Source organism: Salminus brasiliensis, chromosome 14 (genome assembly GCF_030463535.1).
Source record: "Salminus brasiliensis chromosome 14, fSalBra1.hap2, whole genome shotgun sequence".
Taxonomy (NCBI): Eukaryota; Metazoa; Chordata; class Actinopteri; order Characiformes; family Bryconidae; genus Salminus; species Salminus brasiliensis.
The window spans coordinates 11,606,670-11,624,099 of record NC_132891.1 but is presented as its reverse complement, the minus strand read 5'-3'; the positions used below and the strand labels follow the sequence as shown (position 1 = coordinate 11,624,099).

The 17,430-nt window shown below is 39.8% G+C and overlaps 1 protein-coding gene across 9 annotated transcripts in view; it reads left to right on the top strand.

The window, feature by feature from the left end:
* Nucleotides 1-17,430, top strand: part of rap1gapa (RAP1 GTPase activating protein a) — a 119,131-nt gene that overhangs the window by 92,386 nt on the left and 9,315 nt on the right. For 7 of the 9 annotated variants that reach the window (XM_072656333.1, XM_072656329.1, XM_072656328.1 and 4 more), the window contains 14 exons: nt 748-795; nt 1,282-1,320; nt 1,796-1,981; nt 3,151-3,254; nt 4,285-4,363; nt 4,603-4,656; nt 4,952-5,035; nt 6,034-6,134; nt 6,523-6,652; nt 8,721-8,876; nt 9,967-10,038; nt 10,219-10,305; nt 11,104-11,244; nt 16,900-16,977. In XM_072656333.1, the coding sequence (XP_072512434.1) occupies nt 748-795; nt 1,282-1,320; nt 1,796-1,981; nt 3,151-3,254; nt 4,285-4,363; nt 4,603-4,656; nt 4,952-5,035; nt 6,034-6,134; nt 6,523-6,652; nt 8,721-8,876; nt 9,967-10,038; nt 10,219-10,305; nt 11,104-11,244; nt 16,900-16,977 (1,359 nt within the window). Of the gene's footprint in view, nt 1-747; nt 796-1,281; nt 1,321-1,795; nt 1,982-3,150; nt 3,255-4,284; nt 4,364-4,602; nt 4,657-4,951; nt 5,036-6,033; nt 6,135-6,522; nt 6,653-8,720; nt 8,877-9,966; nt 10,039-10,218; nt 10,306-11,103; nt 11,245-13,682; nt 13,833-16,899; nt 16,978-17,430 lie in introns of all 9 variants that reach the window. The other 2 variants (XM_072656336.1, XM_072656331.1) reach the window with 2 other exon arrangements.

Here is a 17,430-nt window from a genome sequence, read left to right as displayed (position 1 = left end):
ACTATATGGACAGAAGTATGCACAATATCAAAACAATACTCATTTAATATTTCCTCTCGATACTAAAAAAGAGCTGATCCTGCTTTTGTTGGAGTAAGTGTATATACGCTTTCTACTAGATTTTGGAGCATTACTGTAAGGATAAGATTGCATTCCGCATTAAGAGCAATAGTGAGTGAATAGTCAGGGTGTTGGATGATCACCACCCTATCTCATCCTCAACACACCAGCTCATCCCATAAGTATTGGATGTAGTAACATCATTCCAGAGAACACAGTTCACAGTTCCACTGCTTCACAGCTCAATGCTTAAGGGCTTTATACCCTTCTAGCCTGAGCTTGGCATTAGGCATGGTTCCAATAGGTTCATATTTATCTGCCCCAGGGATCATGTTCTACTAGCAGTACATTCTCTGTGTTAATGGGTGCCACTTAAAGTATCTCAATTCAATCATTACAAGGGGTGTCCACAAACATTTGGAAATATATATATAAACATATCTTTCTTTATGCTTGCTTGTGTAAATCTTTTCTCTGCCGTATCGTCTAGCCTACGCTGACTAAAATATTTTCTTTTTTATCTGCAATATTTGTAGCAGCAAATGCTCTGAAATATCTCTGGTTCAACAATGAGATGTTAGCATGTTCTTCAGATTTTTTTGGTTAAGCGTAGCTTGTAGTTGGTCACTGCTCTCCTGTCTAGTATGCTGACAGACTCTTCACTTTTTCTTTATCTGTATGTTTCAGAGCAACAGAATGGACGAACAGCGGTGTACCCTTCCTCCCCCTCTCAAAGTATGTCCACCTCCACTCACACCCAAACTCACATACAGCTCTTTATTGTCTTGAGCTAGTGGCGTTATCTGCCCGCAGACAGCTTCAAATAGAAGGGTCAGTTATCAGGCAGGCCGATAAGTCCCATGTTCAGCGACAGCAGTAACCCTTCTCTCAGACACCAACTAATAGAGATGCAATCCAATGAGATGAATTGTTGCTGAGCAGTATCCTCTGGCCTGAGGCCATTTGGTGTGTAATGAATCAAAATGAGCAGTGGAGAGTTAGGTCTTCTAAGTGCACTAAGTATGGAACAAAGAGAGTGGTTTAGTTGTTGGTCTTTCCGAAAGGCGCCTGAGCACTTAACATAAAATATTTACTTTTCTAGGCTTTATAAGTATGAATGCATTTCTGAATATTAAAAGTTTTAGTCCTCAACTGCATGACAAGTTGTTTAATGTTAAGAGAGAATAATGCAGTAAAAATATTGTTTTATTTTCTTTATAGACTGAAGAGGACTACATCCCATACCCCAGTGTCCATGAGGTAAAATACAGTTTAATGTTCTATATAAATTTATCTTTCTTTATGTCTCCTTCTGCCTAGCATCTAGACATGCAGTATATAGACATAATTGTGATTATTATGGGAATTAATGGTCTTAATTTTTTGTACATCAGCTGTTAATGATAATGCTAGTACATTTCTAAATATATATTGAAAGAATGTATAAATGTGGACATGTACCTGGATTAGCATTACAGAGAAATCTAACATTTATTTAAAGTAAAATGCCGATATATTAGCAGACCAGTGGAGCACTGTACACTGTAGCCCAGTGTCATCTAAACTCTTAACAATTTCTATAACAATAGCGATTTCCATATAATCACTGACCATCATCCATATCATTAGGTCCTGATGTAACTAACCTGATTCATCACTTGATACGCTCATTTGATTACCAAGCAATATATTGTGCAGGCTTGCTGGCCTCACCAGTGATTGTTGTGTCTGCCAGGTTTTGGGCCGGAAGAGCCCCTTCCCCTTGATTCTGCTGCCGCAGTTTGGCGGCTACTGGATTGAAGGCACTAATCATGAGCTGAGCAATGGAAATGACCCAGAAAACCTCCTGTCTCCCACGTCCCGCATCAAACTGGAGTGCAACACGACTGCCAAGATATACAGGAAACAGTTTCTGGGAAAGGTGAGATAAGTCTCCACGATTCACTCACATTCACTGAGTTTCAGTGGCAAACCAGAAAAGAGAGAGCACTCGTTTCCCAAACTCGTCTGGCTTCTCTTGATGTTACGTTGCACTCTTCAAACTCTTAAGTCTTCCATAATGATTGTTTGTTACAACAGTGCTGACTTTCCAGATTTCCAGATTTTCTGCAGGTTTATGGCAGTCATATGGGGTTTTTGATTTGCATGTCCTACTAACATATAAGCAATTCTTTCCCATATATATATATATTTTTTTTTTTTCAGATCTCACCTTGACCTCCACACTTCCACCAAATTGCCATTTTTAAAATAACAGTCTGCGCTGTCTTTTCATAGTCTTCCACTGTTGGCCAGTGTGTCTTCCACTGCCTTGTGGGCATTAATTTTTGCCATTTTTCCAAGTGCATTAGGATTTGCTTGAAATACTGTGTTTTATGTTTAATTAGCTACAGTTTATTATTATTATTATTATTATTATTACTGTGTATGTGGGAGAGAAATTTGTTTGATGTTTTTCTATGTACATGGTGTATAATGTGTACATAGGCTTGTACGTCAGTTTAATACATAATGCATATACTTTTTTAACATTATGCATGCTGCTTATACCTGAACATGCACAAAAGAGTATATCTGGGCCTCAGTGGGGCATTATTAGCTTTTACACTGACTGGCTTTTGAGTTGTATGCACTTTCATTAAGGCACACATTTGCATGTAAAATAAAACCTTCCTCTTGAGAATAGAAGCGTGCATTTTGCCAAAGAAAGACAAATGTCTGTAGCCTCACACCAAGAAGACCACATCTGGCCCTGTACTGTGTGGACATACATTTCTTTTACTGAACTTCACAAAGGAGATGCAAGCCAATGTGACCCAGCCTCACACCTCATTAGAGTGTTTTTCTAATGAAGATATATTAGATTTGCCTTTAGATTAGCACAATACTCTAAAATCTAATACAATTTCTATAATGGATGAGCCCCGTGTGTGAATAGAAGCAGAAGGAGAGTTTTAATAAAATGTGTTAAAGGGCCTGTGTGTGTGTGTGTATGTGTGTGTGTGTGTGTGCGCATTGGGAAGGGTGTTTGTGTGCATGTCTCAGAAGAATAATGTGTTCTCACACTCCTACCGTCTGTTGTGTCATTAGGAGCACTTTAATTACTACACAGTGGACAGCGCTTTGGGCCACCTGGTCTTCTCCGTTAAATATGAAGTTATTGGGGACCAAGAACACCTCCGGCTGATGCTCAGGTATGCTCTAATACCCATCCAAAAACATCAACCCCTATTACTCCAGCCCTCTGTCATTCTCTCGCTTGGGTCTGCCCAGTGTCCTCATTTTAAGGAAGACAACAAATGAGACCTTTGACAGATATTCTCCTCCCCCACTGGTTTGTTTTGAGAAGCATGTACGTTGTAAGTGAAGATTATACCGGACACGGCAGTGTCTATTCTGAAAACTATGAGTCATATCCGGACACAATAATCCCCCTCCCCAATCACACACTTTTCCCATGAGATTACACGGACTGCATGTCCACAGCACCCTCTTTTCCGAATTAGACACCAGATGGACGATATAGGCCAGTGTGTGGGTGGAGAGAAAACTGCAGGACATCGCTGTCATCTTACCCATGTGACATAGTTACAGCAGCTGACAGCACAGTGGCACTAAATATAACTAAATGATGGGAAAGATCTATTACAACTCTATAATTACATTCATTAACCTGTGTTTCATTTCATGCTGAGATACAAACAGTCAGTTAGAGTGGTTTGGTGTGGCATGGCTCACTGTTTGAAACTCAGAGAACTCTGTGTTGGAGTTTAGGCAGCTTCTGCTTTGGTAGAAGGTCAGCCCCCCTCTGATAAATGGTGCTAGGACTGACTGAGTTCACAATAAGAAATCATCTTCATGAACACGGAAGGTATTGGTGGAATTTATTGGAAAGTATATTGGGAGGAGAAAGGGTTTCAGGCATGTTCATCCTCCCAAAAGTCAGTCATAGCCCCACTTAGATAATTATAAAGTATATGAAATTTGAGGAAAATGCAATTACTTTTTTAACTATGTTACCTTGCAATGCCCTGTGTGTAGATCACTGCCTTAAATTAATTAAAATATATATATTATTTAGGCCAATATCACAAGACCTTATCACAACCCTTCATAAGGAAATGCAGCCTAATATTTTTTTTCTGTAGGTTAGAAATGCACCCCAAAAGCATCCCACTTTTACAAATGACTCTCCTCTCTCTCTGCCTTTTTTATTTTTTGCAGAACCAAGTTGAAAACATATCATGACGTGATCCCGATATCATGTCTGACTGAATTCCCCAACATTGTCCAGATGGCCAAGGTAAGGGTGTAGTACTGTGCAGGGTGCAGCGGTCAGCGCTATTGTTTTTTGCCCTTGTAATTTATCATGATTCACTCTGAAAGACATGACTGATAGAGTTGCTCCCTGTGAGCCCCATCTCAGCAGCTCGGACAAAAGAGCCTCTAGCAATGGGTTCGCTTTAACTGCAAACAGCAAGAACAAAAGAGAAAATCAATCAGCGTTTGTTCTTCCTTTTTTTTCTTCTTCCTTCTTCCCAGCTGGTGTGTGAGGAGGTGAACGTGGACCGTTTTTTCCCTGTGCTTTACCCAAAGGTACGCAAAGCTCAGTCACACTTTTGCAAGTGTTCTTGCAATCAATATTCTGTCTTTGCATCATCGTGCTACAATGAACTGACATGCATAATTGAGGAATTGCTAATCCAGTTCTCAATGATAACTTGTCCTTATTAATTAAGCTGTGACATTGGAGTCATTCAGCGGGGGAGATGGATGTGGATCTCTCTCTATGTGTGTGTGTGTGTGTCTCACTGTCTCTGCTTGCTGCAGTGGTGCATCAGCAGTGTGGTTCTGATGGCTGAATTAAAGTCCTTTTTCTTTTCTCCCACAGGCTTCAAGGCTCATTGTCACTTTTGACGAGCATGTCATCAGCAACAACTTCAAGTTTGGAGTTATATATCAAAAGTTCGGTCAGGTGGGTCCCACAAGAGGGTCTGCATCCTTGAGACGTATCACTGACCTAACTTTCGTTTTGTAAACTTGTCATTTTTCAAGAAGCCTCTTTCAAATATCGCCCAGGTGTCTCATCCTCTGACAATCAAGCTTTCCAAAATGAACAAAGACACTGCATGCTAAAAAAGTGAACAGTAGCTGGACCTTGAATATCACTTCTGCTTTGCCGTTATTAAAATCATAACGTTATTGTTCTCTAAGGGCCCGATTGAGTGGCTTGATAACACAATCCCAGCTCCTTGACCTTTATGGTGGAAGGCACGAGTAGCAGTGGGCAGGGGAATAGCGCAATGGACAGAGAAATAGAGTGCATGTGAGGGCTCTCAAGACCACTGCTAGCTGCATTAGCATGGCAGAGGAGATGCCCCAGAGGAGAAAACCACACTAAAGGTCTCTTCCTCTCATGTCTATGTTTGACAGCATGCATACACAAAGGGCTCCAGAATCCATTAAAAGACTTACACATTTCTATCCAACACCTCTTCATGCTTGCAAAACATCCCTTTCTATCTTAGACCACCCACACACTCACTTCCGTACCCCCACCTTTAAGCATCACTAAATGAGACACTGTGTTTATTCAGGAAAGCAATTAGCATTTTCATCAGGATAATTGGCTCATAGGGAATCATAGCCCTGTAGTTTTGCTAATATCAGAGCAGGTCAGGCAGGGCTTTTGTCTTTGTCAAGTTGTTTGTTGATGTACTTTGAAAGGGTTCATTTCACTTAGCATTTGTTGAATATACGGCTTTGTGATTCATGACAAAAGCTGCGTCATTCCATTCCATTGTTATTGTAATTTCCCAATCTGTAAAAGCAGGAAAACTTATGTTTGTTCTGGGATTGAAATAATGTTGCAGTATCTTCCTGTCAAATCTCCATTGTGCTTCAGCAGCTGTTGTACTTATAGCTAAAGAGTCTTGAATGTAAATGCAGTGATGTACGTTTTTGTCAATATAGACTTCGGAAGAGGAGCTGTTTGGAAATAATGAAGAGAGTCCTGCTTTTGTGGAGTTTTTAGAGTTTCTGGGAGAGAAGATCGATCTCCATGACTTTAAAGGGTGAGATGCTACACTGCCTGTCAAACAATTGAGGACATCTCTCTTTTCTAAGAAATATTTAGTTTGCTGTTGTTGTTCATTTGCAGTTACTTAACATGTTAAAGACTCTCCAGGTTTCATATGAGAAAAATCATATGAAACCAGTATCACACTTTTTCACAATTTTCTCAATATTAAAAGTAATGGCAAAACCTCACTCATCACCTGATGACAGCAGCCAAAACTTCAAAAATATATTTTAGATAATTGTTTATGTATATATTATTATTATAAATTATATTAAACTGCTCTTCATACCACACTCCTAATAATAAATGTTTTTCAGACGCTATATGTGATTTCTATTATGATTGATGTTTCTGAATTTTCTTGATCCCTCTTTTTCTAGTTTTCGAGGGGGCTTGGACGTGACGCATGGACAGACAGGCACCGAGTCAATCTACCACAACTTCCATAACAAGGAGGTGATGTTCCATGTGTCCACCAAGCTCCCATACACAGAGGGAGACACACAGCAGGTACATTCATCATTTAAGTTCTTCATTAAGCAATAAAATGTCTTGTTATCATGATAAATCGATCACATACATTTTTACATATGCCGATTGTTTCATGAGTACTTTTCAGGCATGCAGCCTATTTTAGTGTTATTTAATTAGTTTGTTATAAGCATTGTCTAAAACAGGGCTTAGCTGTTTAGCTGAGGCCAAACTTCCGAACCGCAGTAAAATAATGTATCCTGATATTGTATGAAATTGTATGTAATACAATTAATATTGTATGTAATCATTTTTACTATATTACCCACCCTTGGATCAGCATTGTCTGCCTCTCCGTTAAGTGACTAAACTGCCTGTCAGTTACCCTTTTTAGCAGTGGTGCAATTTAATGGAAATCAATTGGCAGTGATGGTCATTTTTTTGCACCATTCTCATTCATGCTGTGGGATAAGCCATTAGTTCAAGCAGGCCAGATGAGGCAGGCATAATCTACAGTCCTCTCTGCCGGATGTCCTGCCTCCAGACACACTCCTGCTGCGTTGGCAGATGATTGTTGACACACTGCACAAAGTGACCTTTGTCCTGCTCCTTGTCGCTCAGTGCCAAAAGCTGTCTCTGAGGAGCGCCGTTTTTTATAGATCCCACTCCTCAGGGACTCATCCTATACACACACACACACACACACTGAGGGAGACACAAAACAGTAGCAGTTGGAGGTTGACAGAGATCATAAGGTCGTCTCTAGGGCCACACCGATATGAAATGTTGTGACTTTTTAAGAAGCTGAAGCGTCTGACAATAAGTATTAATATCACCCTGTATGATTTCATTTAACTCATTTTGGTTAAACAGTATTTTATTGACTAATATGATTTTCAGTTTTAATATGTAAAATCATTATTTTAAGTTGGGGGTGGAGCTAAAATTTACCAGAGCAGCCTGAGATAGAACTGAGCAAGTGGTGACTGAACAGTTTACTAGGCTTTTAAAAGACTGGCATAGGTGTATGAAACCATGAAATTACATGAGTTAACTCTTAACTCTTGATGTGTTTCCTCATGTTAGAATCAGTCATTATGACAGGATATTTGCTGATACAGATCAAACCTTTGAGCATCACTATTGTCTGACCTTGTCGGCCAACCGATATATTGACTGTTCTCTGAGCAGGCCTGGTTATTGAAGTGAGTTCCAGGTTTGTAAGGAGAGCGACATGAACCATTTTTCCACTCTCCCAGTCCAAACTCCACAGTTGGCATAACTCGTGCTAACCATCTGCTCGAATACTGGGAAAGTCTGGCACAATTTCAGTCTTCTCACAGCTGCATGAACACACTCACACAGACATACACATTCAATCCTGCTCAGATGTCTTTCCAGCTATATCACAAGTGACATGTCATGGCCATATGATACATTGGGGCAGACTGGCTTGGTTTGTAGAATTTTTATTTAACATCCTTTCTTGATGTAAAGCAACTCATGGACCTGGCTAATAACTTTTCTCATTTGATTATGTAGCTTGTGGTACCTTAAATGAATAGTTATTCACATCAGTGACACTGCATGTTCTTATTTCTGAAACGTTTATATTGTAGGGCTAAGATAATAAGGAAACATCTATAAAGTATGGTTAGAATTCACAAAGTGTCCAGTGTACATTAAATGTTAAAATTAATGCTGTCAGTCTGGTAAAAACTTTGCAGTTGCAATGAAATACTCCCTTCATATCAGAGACTAGTTTGTGAAACTAGGAAACCTGTGTTTAGTCTGATATAAATAAAATAACAAAAAATTGTATAACATTTTACTACTCTGTTAATAATATCATTCTAAATTCCCTCTGTTTTATTGAAAAAATGAGGACAGCTGGTGTGAGAGTTAATCCATGTAAACACTAAAAAAATAACATTTTGTGGGTCATGATTAAATTATATGAGTAAATTACATGAACAAACACAGCAAGCGTTGTTAGGGGGGATAAAAACATAAAGAAATGTGACTAATGCGTGTCCCTTTTTCTCTTCTTTTCTTTCTCATGGTCTCTCTCGTCCTCTGTCTCTCTCTCTATTTCCCTGTGCTACAGCTGCAGAGAAAGAGGCATATAGGAAATGACATTGTGGCCATCGTGTTCCAAGAGGAGAACACTCCCTTTGTGCCAGACATGATTGCATCTAACTTCCTGCATGCTTACATTGTGGTGCAAGTGGAGAATGCCTGTTCTGACAACGTCCTGTACAAGGTAGAACATCCGGAGAACAACAGCCTTTCTTTGTATTACTGCAGTGTGAAGCCTCTAACTGTAACACACTTTTTTGCTTCCCTGTTCCAGTGTAGCAGTGAGGGCAGTATTATTTTAAGAAAGTAGTGTAAGCTGTGAAATGAGATGCGACAGCACTAGTGCATTAAAATTCATGACCCAAAGGTTGTAGGTGTAGGTCCCTTGATGGTACAGCAGAAAAATAAGATAAAAATATGAAAGACCTTTCATTTCACCTTATTCTGTCATTCTGTCCCCTAATAAAACATGACGTCAAGTTCCTAATTTTGGTTACAATCAGAATCTTTCATTGCACAGCTTTGAAGGTTATTAGCTTCTGCTTAAAGCTTTAGTGTAGCTTGTTTTATACCAGTGTTGTCAAAAAAATGTATTTAGGAAATAGTAACTTCCCAGCTAACATGCTCATGTGTGGCTCACGTGGGTGGAACATAGTCTTGGTGGATTCCAGGTAGCGCATTGTGGACAAACGTCAGTGTTTAAGAAACACTGAATTGTTGCGCATTTCATTTACAGAGAGTGACATTAGTGCTGTTAAATTAGATGAAGTGCAGCAGATTTTGAATATAAATCACTGTACTCAGTATGAGAGAGTATTTCAATATTGATTTAATATAATCAATAGCCGTTACTGATTAATTTTTTTCTGCATGTTAAAATATTGGGTATTGTGAAATTGTCTTTAAATGTCACACTGTAACATTTTTACCATATCACTCACCCCTATTTCGAAGTGGGCATGGGCTCTGAGTGGGTTTGTACATTATGCTTCTTTAATAGGACCCATCATTACAGCCCACCCTAATTGTACATGGGTCCCATCTAGGCCCAGATAGGGCCCATATTTAACCACTCTTTGTCCCTTCACCTACTCAGGTGGGACCCTGGAGATACATATAATGGGTCAATGTAGAACCCACTGACTGCTGACCTTACAGGCCCCACATGGGCATGTTATGTTTTTACTGTAACGTACATTCATGTAAAGAGACTTTGTACTCTGTCATTCGTTCCGGTAGACACAGTATGTGTAACTGTCATTGTGATACTGCAGGTTTCAGTGACCTCAAGAGATGATGTCCCTTTCTTTGGTCCAGCCTTACCGGACCCTGCCATATTCAGGAAAGTAAGTTGACTGAATTCATTCTAACTTTAGGTATCATTTCTATGTCCAATATATGCAAATGAGCGTGTTGTGTTTTTTCTTCCATTATTCTTGTTGTTTTTGCCCAGCTCAGCATTAAACCAAAGTATGCTCTCTCATCTCCACTCTGTTTATTTCTCTCTCTCTTTCTCTTTCCCTTAGGGACCTGAATTCCATGAGTTCCTTTTCACTAAGCTGATCAATGCTGAGTATGCTTGCTACAAAGCTGAGAAGTTCGCTAAACTGGAAGTGAGTTATGAAATCCATCTACATTCCTGGTGTTCAAGAAGCCCAGAATCCATAGATCAATGATTATTACTGGTTATGTCACAGACCATTTTGAAAAAGCAAATATATTGCCGCTGTCACAAATTTTCAAAATGGCAGCTGTAGAAGAAAAAAATCTTTCAGTGGAAGTATGAATGTGAAAATGCTTCCATGTCATTTTAGAGCATTTCTATTGGTTCTTTCATCATCAAATTTGACACAATGTTAAGAACAGTCAGATTCAAATTATGCAAAAAAAAATGTGAAAATCAAGGTTCTTGTGGGAGAGGACAATATGAATGTAAATATATTTCACACATCATTTACAGAAACATTTCATTGTTATTCTGATATAAAAAAATCAATAATATGCCCTAGAGGCACAGCTGTCTAACCGTTAGCCGTATTGATGGGAGATCAATATGAGTTAGGCCCACGTTGATGTCTCAGCCATCCATGGTCAGAAGAAAGGATGTACACCTGGTTAGATAGGAGGAGCCCTAGCTAACAGGTGAAACTGGATATGACAAAAATGAGGGAAATGCATCCACAAACAAAGGCAACAAGATACTGATTCATTAATCAGTTCCGCAGATCAGATCAGAGTCAACAATCTTGTGAATGCATTGCTAGTGACACAGTATTAGATGAGGTTGAGTTAATTGCAAAATTAGGAAATGAGTAGATATGTATGAGATAGGGAGCCATTTGTCCAACATTGATTCATTCTGTGTAATGGCCTGTCCACTGTGTGTGTGCATGTGTGGGGTGGGTGGTTAGGAGCGCACACGAGCGGCACTGCTGGAAACGCTGTATGAAGAGTTGCATATCAACAGTCAGGCCATGATGGGGCTTGGTGGAGATGAGGACAAGCTGGAAAATGGAGGAGGCGGGAGTGGGGGCTTCTTCGAGTCATTTAAGGTAAATCCACCATGGCCAGGAGCAAGGGCCCCACAACTGTTCCTCTCCTAAGTGCTCCTAATAATAATCTTGAATATGGGCACTGATTTATGGGTGGCTGGGTCTTTCTAAGTGCTCCTAATAATAATAATATGGGCACTGTACTCTGCTGCTTTTGTGTGTGCTCCCTGTGGACTGCACTGCCGATGCGGGTGTGTATTTGCTGTGCTGGGTTTTCATACACAGTCTATTTTTAAACCCTACGTCTGTGAGATTATATTCTCCTTAGGCAAGCTGACTCGTACTTCATTCATTACACAGTTTTGCTGTCAGGCAGCTTAGCAAGTCAATTTTTTCTTGTGTAATGTGTAAATGCCAAGCACTGTTGTCCTCCTTGTTAGTAACTCATCCTCCTTCAGGACGGAGATGCCAAATCAGCATCTTTATTGCACCAACTGTTCAGCACGGTACTGCATCAGCCCTCAACAGATCTTACAGTTCTCTAATGAAATCACTCATTACCTCAATTAGCACTAATTACTCCTGTTGGCACATTGGGAAATAGTAGTGCCAGTGTCTATCAGCTGATGATTATATATCTTTATTAATGAAGTATGTAGGGTTTGCAGCTCTGATTCTCAACATACTTCACTTTAGTTTTAAGTCTGTCCACTTGAACTACTTATACGTTTCATGTTCTAAAGCATGAATCAGAGGCAGCATTTCTTTGTACAGTAATTCACATGCACTATTAGTTTAAAGCCCAATAACCAGCAACGTTTTGTGTGTATGGCACAATAGCACAAACTAAACATTTCAAGTCACAATCTTCCTCAATTAGTTTTACAACAGACTGTATCTTGCTAATTAGCCATTCATGTACCTCGTTCCACACCACTGCTATCATGAAAACTAAACCTGCTCATATATTTTGAGAACATTTCATGACAAATTGACCAATATAAGCAGTCTAAAATGCTTGAAACTAATTCCTGTTCCTATAATATATCTTAAATTGCCCCTATCCTACATTTGTATATTTAAGATCTTCCCCTGGGGTCATAATTCATATTGACTGGAGCATTTTTAATACTCCCTGTTTCTGTTCTTCAGTAATAATCTGTCTGTTTTTGTTATTATCCATTTAAAGCTTATATATGTACATTATCTCTGATTGGGTGCCCTGTATTGTGCCTTAAACACAGTGAAGGTTGAAAGACTCCTTATGGATGAGTTTCTGTGTATCTTCATCACATAGATGGGTGCACAACCAGAGGGCAGAAAGCAACACTCTTCATGCTGGAAAGCAAAAATGTCAAGGAGTTGTTGTGCAGTAGTGTGAATGGGTGAGGGTAAACAGCTGTAGGTTGAAAAGTCAGGCAAATGTTATGTTTTTTGTGACATCCCATCAAACATCAAAATGCATTGCAGGCCCAAATGGTCCAGTGGAATAAGGTGGTGTCATTATGACCAAAGGATTGCCAGTTCAAATCCTGATTATGCTGCTAGGCATAGGCAGCTGAGGCCCTGAGAGAGCACTTTTCTGCCACATCACTCCAATGCAATGCTGGCCGTCACTGGTGTCTGCTGGCTGATGCAGTCGGGTACACAGCACTTTCCTCAGAGCCCGTTGGCTACCCGGTTGCATAGTTGCATCACACACGTGTCAGTGTCTGGAGAACTGCATGCATTAGGGGGAGAATATGTATTGGTGAATATATATGGTATTTCAAATTGCATTGCTTTTGCAGCTTAGGTTTTATGTATGGACTATTAGGGAGTGAATTGTACATTTTGGAACAGCGCTCACATGTTACATTAAACTCCAAAAAGCAAGGAATTCAGTTTTTCATGCTATTGTTCCTTTAAAGCTACCATATTGGAGATTACTAGTGATAGTACAATAATGGAAATGAGAGGAAAGATGAAAGTGCATATTAAGCAGCTATCAACAGAAAACATTTGGTTGAACATATTCTCTTCCATGACATACTGGTGCAGATAGTGCTTTGTGATAATAAATTAAATTAATTAAATAAAATTCTGTGAAAGTGTCTTTATAACTGGACATGATTTCGTGAAGTGAAGTGATTAATCAGTATCCGTTAGGATCTTGAATTGCCTGTCCTGCTCTGTTCTGTCATGAAGTGGATTTCAGCAGTGTCTAACACACCTCTGAGGGGCTTCCTAACTAGCTTTGCTGCTTAACTATACTGTATGTGCCTTTCCACTTAGTTTTTTCTTTACAGTTGTGGAGCTTCACTCGGCTTATTTCTTCAACATTCACCTCTCCTCATCTATACTACCTCTAGGTGTCCTCATTCAGGGTCTGCCTTTCTAATGGGGTTTCAGGTCGGGTGTTTTTTCCCCCTAGCCTCGTTATCCATGGCCCCAGAGTCTCCCCTGCGCCCCTGCCCCCGGCTCACAGTGTCTCCTTCCCATCTCTTTCTGACCCTTAGCGGGTGATCCGCAGCAGAAGCCAGTCTCTGGACGCCATGGGCATCAGTATCAGGAAGCACACAGTCTCCTCTAGTCACAGCGGCAGTTTCACCCACAACAACAACAACCACCACCTGCACTCACCAGAGACCCCCAAAATGCCCGTGATAGTAAGTAACCCCCAAAAGCAAATGATGCCCCTCACCTCCACCCCAAGCATCCTCACTCCCAATATGCTACCCCCTTGGCCACCCCACCCTTACACATCCGCAGCCTCATAAAGTCATGTTCACTTTGTCTTATCAGTCCACACAAACAGTTATGTTCACTCCCAAGCGTTAAATCACCAATTTCCCCCTTTAGAAATCGAACATTACATATTGTTATTATTAATCATTATTATCATTTGCTGTGATATTTAAATATAATGACATTATTACATATTGTTGCTGCCATGCGAAAACCTTGTATCTGCAAAATGGCAACATTACAGGAGAACAAAAAAAATTGAACCTTTCTATTGGTCCATTCAACGTGACATTTAGACACAACACAAAAAAGTGAAAAAACAGCAAAATGGAGAGAAGGTTTTTGTGTAATGGTGATGATATTCAGCTATAAGTTAAATACAGTTTGCATTCTTTATTGACTAGTTTAACCATGATCTTCAGAATAGTTTGTTTAAAAATAAAAAATGACAAATATTGTTTTTCTTTCCACAAAACATTTCATAAAGGTAAAATCTGAAAATAATGCCCTAGTTGTGAACACAAACGTGGTATCGATTGACAGGTTAGAATTTGCACTATCGACAGATTGCCAGAATTTTGACAATGAGCAATTAAAATCCATATTTATTAGAATCTAGTATATAATAGTTATAATTATTGTAATTGTATATTTTTTTCTATGGGTTAATGATAAAACTACATATATGCACAAGAGACAACATGAAGGCTTTTATAAATGTACAAACACTCAATCATTTTTGACATTCATGATATTTTACTAATGACGTGCTGCCTCAAGCAGTTTCCTGAAACTCACTCACTAGAGCACACTGTCTGGCCTTGCTCATGTGATCTAATAGTAATCTAGTTCAACTGCCCGTCCACTATATTATAAGCATGTGTTATGAGTCAGTGTCTAACCAGAGAGGAGTGTTATGCTTTAAAGGCTCTGATATGAACTGCCTGTTTTATATAAATGTGTGTCTGTGGAGCTGTTGGCAGGTGTGTGTTGCTCACTGTGTGATGTGACAGCTGCACTGTGCCTACAGTGAGTACTGTGTTGCCTTGGGATGAATTTTTTGAAGTTTGAATTTTGGAGGGCAGTGTTTTGAGCTAATCCAGTCCGTTTCACAGGTGATCACCTTATGTGACAATTGACCTTTCCATGCTCTGGACACAAGTGCCTTCTTTTGTAGCAATAGTTTACAGGTTAGACAGGTTTTACAGAATGTTGGCAAAAGCTATGTACACAAATAGGAAATGGTCGCAGTTTCCATCAGCTCTGTACAAGAGAACAAACTGTTATGAGAGTAAAAATGCCTCTGAGGAATATGAAATATTGAATGTTGAGCAGGAATAATTATTTTTACAATTTGCATCTTCATTACGTCATTATATCTTTTTTTGTTCAATATGTTAAAATATTGTCTAGTCCCTGTAGAGAAGTTTATCTGCCCCAGTACTATGTTCTCTGAAATGATGGTGCTCCATCCAGTACTTTTGTGATAAGTTGGGAGGTTGGAAATGAAGTGGGTGGTGATCATCCAACATCTCCAGTTGTTCTCACTAATGTCCAGTAGAAATCTAGTAGAAAGCCCTCCCTGGACAGTTACTCCACCAAGAGCAGGATAAACTCATTTACTCTTGATTTCAGAAGAAACAATGAATAAGGAGGTGTCCCAATACTTTGTCCATATAATGTAGCTAGTGTGATCTTTCACACACATACAAAATAAATAATTGCATTTGAATAACACATTTTGCAGACGAGAGTTACTGAGCTTTAAATTTTTTTAAGCCTGTAGCCATTGGTATGAAAGATCACATTTGTGAGTGGAGCATGGAGGGGTGTCCCTAACTTTTTATCCACTACTGTTTTCTCTAAGGTGTTGTGAGGTCCTGCAAACTGAAGATGAATGTGAATGTGTTTACTTCACTGCATTCCCTGAAACTGTGTGTGTGTGTGTACACAGACTGCATCACAACATGCTGAGTGAGCTGTATATGTGTTTGTATGAGTGAGTGCTGGACCGTTTTTGCTGCCCCGGTGTTTTGTCCACAGACATGAGCTGCTGATGAGCTGTGCTTTGCTGTGTACTGTAAGTATATACAGGTCGGGGTTTTCTCTGACAAGCACAGCTGCTCTAATGGAGCTCCTGCCAGCCGTAGGCATTGAGGCAAGGTAAATCACACCAGTGCCCAGGTCCCATATGTGATTGGAGACGGTCCTCCATCAGCTTTGTCCTCAGGGAAGCATCCTGGATCAAATTACTGTATTTCTGTCGTTTCTGTCACTGGCCCCACTGTGTTTTCTGGCCAAGACCTTTATATGTTTTCATACACTGTGTCCATCATATGGATGTTCTGACCTTGGGAAAGGTTGAGTTGCAGTTGGGCTTCTTTGTCTGCAGCCTCAAGTTACAGTCATCTTTACTAGACATTGCCTGAGCCAAAGGGTCAAACAAGTGCTTGGAATTGTAGGAAATCTTACTCTAGAATATCTTATATAAAAAAGGAAAAACTACTGTTATATATGCAGAATGCAGAAAAAAAACTGAGGTTTACACTCTGTAGAAAATAAATGTAAATATGTTCAAACTCAATTATTTATATGTCTAAAACTAACCTGTATTGGTTATCTTAACCAATGACTAATTTTGTGTTAACCTGTATGTAAGTGTGTGCACATAGCCTGTGTATGTTGCATATGTCTTTGTGTCTCTAACAGTGTGCTGTATGTGCTCCTCTCCTCAGCTCTGCTCTTGTGTCCCTCACAGGCTTCCGTACCCAACATGGCTCCTCAGGCTCTCTCTCCTCATGTAGCTGCTGTGCTGTGCTCATGATAGCCCTAGATGACTGTTTAATTGTGCTTTAGAATGGTCGAACCAGCAAACTGACGTACATGAATTTATAACATAACTTGCTGCATGACAACTCATGGTCTCTCTCTCTCTCTCCCTCTCTCTCCCTCCCTCTCACTCACTCTCACTCTCTGGCCCCTCTGCAGTCATTGCTTGTCCCAGGGAAAAGTCCCAGTAAATATGGACGCCGCGGCAGTGCCATAGGGATAGGAACAATAGAAGAGGTTTATGTATAACTCTCACTCTCTCTTCTCTCACTTTGCATCTCTCGCTCTCACCGCATGACCTACACTCATTAGTAGAACACTGCACTACCACAACTCTGTGTTGGCTGGTAACATGCTGCTTATGGAATGGACTAATACAACACCATTATAGTAGTGTAGTTGTTGTGGCGTGTTTTTATTACTCATAGTCTAGCATTTGTAATTTGTAATTTTAGATGAGAAAAGGGGTGGGCGGTTACCAAGTTATGATGCAATATACCAAAACCAAAACATTATCATTTTAACGAACAGTCACTAGTTGTAGGTAACATGTTGGAAACAGCTGTAGTGAACATGCAAGTTCTGGAAATGGACCTTGCACTTGCACTGTTTACGTGGGGAAATTATGCCACCACAGTACACTGTGGGACAAAGACAAGCCAGAGAAGGGAATCTGATGTTGAAGAAGTA